This window comes from Sipha flava, unplaced genomic scaffold (assembly GCF_003268045.1).
Source record: "Sipha flava isolate LNK unplaced genomic scaffold, YSA_version1 25862_pilon_pilon, whole genome shotgun sequence".
NCBI classification, from domain to species: domain Eukaryota; kingdom Metazoa; phylum Arthropoda; class Insecta; order Hemiptera; family Aphididae; genus Sipha; species Sipha flava.
The window spans coordinates 9,727-14,538 of NW_020272915.1; the positions used below are offsets into that span (position 1 = coordinate 9,727).

The following is a 4,812-nucleotide window of genomic DNA, read 5'->3' on the forward strand; positions in this document are numbered from 1 at the left end:
ATACAGTTTATTAGTGTGGCATAGCAGAGAAACTGTTCGATAGCTGGATGGTAGGTCAGGATTCTTTCCAGGGTTTAGTAAGGCTATTACTTTTGATTTTCTCCACACTTTAGGTAGTTTTAATGTATCTCTGATATTATTAAAGAGGTCTAATAGCCAACTTTTTGTCCTGTATTCAAAGTGCCGGATTTGTTCTAGACGCATATCATCTATACCAGCCGCTTTCCCGTTTTTTAACAACTTTATGACAGCTTCCAGTTCTATATCTAAAAAGGTACCTCCTAAACCCATATTTTCGTTTTCCTTGCGTCTATTGATCTTTGGTTTAGGCATCCTCGGTTTCTTCACCTTAGTAAATTGTGGACTATTTAATTAGGTGTTACTATAGGTATAGTGGGGGTCATTATTCAATCGCTTGGTAAGGTCCCAGGCTTTCTTGCTGCTTCGTTTCATATCTAGATCTGCTAAAAGATCACACCATTTCTTCCTTTTTTCGTCTGTAAGTAGTTTCAATAATTTATCTCCCTCTTCAATAGTTTCTTCGTCAAATGGGTTTTCTTCAAACATTCCCGTGTATTTGTTCAAAGTTTCCGTTAACTCTGGTGTTAGCACTGGTATGTATCGCGTTCGGCAGCCTCTTGGTATGTTTCTCCTAGAAATAGACTTTACTAATTCGATAAATTCGTCGTAATTCTCGGGTATTGGTTCTATAAACAGTATAGAACCAATCCACATTATCAAAAGCTTTTTCTAGATCGACGAAAGCTGTATAAGTTGTTTTTCTTTTTCTATTCTGTTTCTCAATAACTTGTCTTAGTGCTAGAATAGCTTCCCTAGTGCCTTTTCCTCTCTTAAAGCCAAATTGGTCCTCAGTTAGCAATTCATCTATTATTCGTTCCATTCTTTTTAACACAATTCTGGTATGGATTTTTGACGCATGTGCTATAAAACTTAGCGTTCTATGTTGTTCACATGTTTTTGCTGTTATTTTTTTTTGGAATCGGTACAATTATACACTTCGTAAAATCACTTGGCACCTGTCCAGTTTCGTAGCATTCTTTGATTATTTCATAAATGATCTTTTTGGTGTTTTTTCCGCAATTTTGTATAAGTTCCGCAGGAATTTCATCAACTCCGGGTGCTTTCTTGTTCTTCAGCTCCACTAATGCCTTATCAAATTCTTCTCTCATTATACTTTGATCTATTTCTTCCGTATTATTTTGATGTTCTTCATTTATCTCTGCGTCTATTGTCATATTTTCTTCGCGATACAGTTGCTCTAGGTATTTTTTCCAACATTTTGCTACTTCTGCTTCTTCATATATGATATTGCCATTTGCTTCTTTAATACTTGTAATTTTAACTTTTCTTTCCTTAAAAAATGTTCTAACAATCCCATACGCCTTATCCATTAATCCCACTTTTAACGCTTCATCAATATCCTGACAAATGTTATTCAAAAATACTTCCTTGCTTTTCTTGCATTCTCTATTTATTGCATTTTTTAATTTCCCGTATTTTTCCTTTCCTCTTTGGTCTGTAGCATTTTTATATTTCCTCCTTTCATTAATCATTTCCAGGATTTCTTCGTTCATCCATTCCTTCCTTTTAGTTTCTTTTGATTTCCCTAAAACTTCATCCGCATTTTTTAATATGCATCATTTGATATTTCCCCATTTCTCTTCAATGCTTAAAGTACATTGTGCATCATAGGTCTCCATTATCGCTCTATCTGTCCTTTCTTTGTATGAATTTTTGATTTCTTCCACTTTCAGGTTTGTCAATTGAAAGCGTTTCATACCTATTTTCTTTTGTAATCTCTTAAACTTAAGTTCACAGTGCATTAGGACCAGGTTATGATCGCTATAAATATCGGCACCTGGATAACTTTTACAATCTTTAACATGATTTTTGTATCTTCCTTTTACCAGTATATAATCTATTTGTGCTCTTCTTATATCGCCAGGAGCTTGCCACGTATATCGTCTTCTTTTGTGATGTTGGAAGTGTGTGTTCGTTATTATTAGATTATTTCGTATACAGAACTCTAATAAGATTTCTCCTCTTGGATTTCTAATTCCAAGTCCAAACTTGCCGACAATATTCTTTTCTTTCCCTTCCCCCACGGTGGCATTAAAGTCTCCTAGGATAATAAGATTTTCTTCTCCTTTGTCTTTATTAAATCATTTAGTTCTTCATATATTATTTCTACTTCATCGTCCTCTTTTTCTGAGGTGGGCATATAAACTAGAATTATCACAGTATCTATTAGTTTGGTATCTAACTTGACTAGAATTATTCTATCGCTATATTGCACATAGCCTTTTACCTTGTGTCCCATATTTTTTTGAAGAACTATTCCTACTCCTTTTGTACCAACCTTCCATCTTCTGTTCCCGAATAAATTATTCTATATTCTCCTAACCAAAAATCACCCGATTTAAGCCATCTCATTTCCGAGACGCCCAGAATATCTATTTTAAGTCTCTTCATCTCAACTTTTAAATTCTCTAATTTCCCTGTCTGCAGAAGTGTTCTGACATTCCATGTACCAACTCTCTTGATATCATGACCTTTCATCTTCATTCTTAAAGAATTAACTTCTTGAATAGTCCCCACCCGGAGATCCGATTGGAGGACTATTTTACCTTCGGAATTTTTTACTGTCAAAGCATTCATACTTTAAAATTGCTGATACTTAGGATATCTATTAAGATCTTTAATGCGATAGTTTCCTCTTACTTTTCGCATTCTATGCCGTTGACGAGAAAATTGACTCGTTCGTCCGCCTTTAAGAGCAATTTCTTACCCTAAGGACAAGAGAGTGCCCTTCCCTTTACTAGCGTAAAGAGTTGCTCCTTATACCGGGAGTAGTCCGGCTTAATCCCACTGTAATCTCCTGCCTGAGGATTTCCGCCAGTGGAGCTCGGGGCCCCGGGTGTGCTAAGCCCGTAGTATATGTCATACTATTGACATATACTTCCCCTGAGGGATATATATGAGTATATGTTATTATTATATAATATTATCTGCGTTATCTAAATGGCACGAACTATTATATAATGCTATTAAATAAGTACGCTGTAGCGTTCTTCAACAGAAAGATTCGTAATATTTTTAGAGGGTTTTCCATTATAACTCTTTTTTTAAACGAGTGCAGTTCGACCATTACCTTTTTTCAATCCAAGTGCAATTCGACCATTTATTTGTAGGTAATAAGTGCAATTCGACTATTCCGGTTGTTCCGGTGACCTTTTTTTCTTCGATTTTTTGTTTCTTATTATTTATATATTTTTGAGAAAATATATGTTTGAAGTTTGTCCCTCTCCCCTATAAAAGGGTGTAAAGACGCTACTAGTTTACCTTCTTAGGACACTGTTAAACATGTTACCACAAGCCAACGAATATTCCTTAATTTATTATACTCACTTTCAAAATTTGAACCATAACCTCAACATATAAATATAGTATTCAGTAGCATGGTGATTATCTATAAACCATAATGCACAACATATATTTCAGTACCTAACCACCCACTTTTTTCTCTAGCACACCATCCTTGAAATGCTTTCAAAAACATAATTGAAGAAAACTAAAAACTATTAAAGATTAAAATACCTACCTACTTACATTTTACCAACTCAAACTTCAGATTAACAAATTTTATGAAACTTTTCCCTCTTCTATTTTATTATTAACTAAAAATACAAAATGTTGATTTTATGGTCGTGTTATATTCTTATAGACTACCACGAGTTCTGTTTCATTCGTGTTTCGTGTAAGTAATATATTTAAACTTGGAAAATTGATATATGAGTATTCATCCAAAACATTTACTCATCAAAATCCAACCACACACATACCCACTCATTATCAATTATCATGTACCGTTTTATCAAAAATTAATACTTACTTAAGTATTATAATACAATTTGCAAATGGTTAATTTTTATAAAAATATTAACTTAAATAAAATACCATCTCGTATGTCATTTTTATATAAAAGGAAAACAGTAAGGGTACGCTAGAATATATCTAATAATTTAGTTGGGGTATTCAGCTCCCCCCTCCAAGTCAAGTATGACTTGTATTGTCCTTAATATTTTACTTTAGCTCCAATAAATCGGTCTCTGAATTATTGTTTAATTTACATTTTTATTACATTAAAGGTCTACCCAAATAAGCTAATTAGATTAATTAGATTTTAGTTACAAAATAAATCTACCTAAATTCGCTGCTCTGCGCTGTCAATTGTTCTAACATTGAATGCACAATAAGCACGCACACCATCATATTATCAAAATTGTCTACGTAGCGCCTACGTAGTTGCAACTACAATATACGTCTTATATATAATCTTTTGTATTAAATTTGATAAAAACAGATTGCCAACAGCAGAAAAAATATCAATAGTGGTTATTTCTACTATTGATCAAACTGCATAAGATACTATGCAGGTCGACACAGGTACAGTTCTACTCTGCCTTGTCATGCCTCCCAATATGCGCCCGGTCTTAATCGTATTTTTAATTTTAATTTTTTTTTAGCGTAATATTCTGACACACTAAGGTTACTAATCATACCGAAAAAGAAACTTTTATGAATAAGACTATATTGTCGAAAGTGAAGTATAGAAACCTTCCTCCTTCATCAAAGAATGCTAAACCTACACCCTTCTAGATAACAAAAATTTAAAATATAAATGATCACAATATAATAACTGATAACCAGTAGCGGTGCGTGAATAAAATTTAAAGGGAGACTTAACTTTTGAGTAACCAAGGGCGTCCGCAGAAATGTGTCAAGGGGGGG

The 4,812-nt window shown here is 33.7% G+C and overlaps 1 protein-coding gene across 1 annotated transcript; it reads right to left on the minus strand.

Moving 5' to 3' along the window:
* Window positions 1-372: 372 nt before the first annotated feature.
* On the minus strand, window positions 373-2,586 carry LOC112684785. The gene is made up of 5 exons (XM_025556449.1): window positions 2,436-2,586; window positions 1,700-2,173; window positions 1,031-1,627; window positions 726-942; window positions 373-652 (listed from the first exon to the last, which is right to left on the minus strand). The coding sequence occupies exons 1-5, from the start codon at window positions 2,584-2,586 to the stop codon at window positions 373-375; spliced, it is 1,719 nt and encodes a 572-aa protein (XP_025412234.1).
* Between the last annotated feature and the right edge of the window lie 2,226 nt (window positions 2,587-4,812).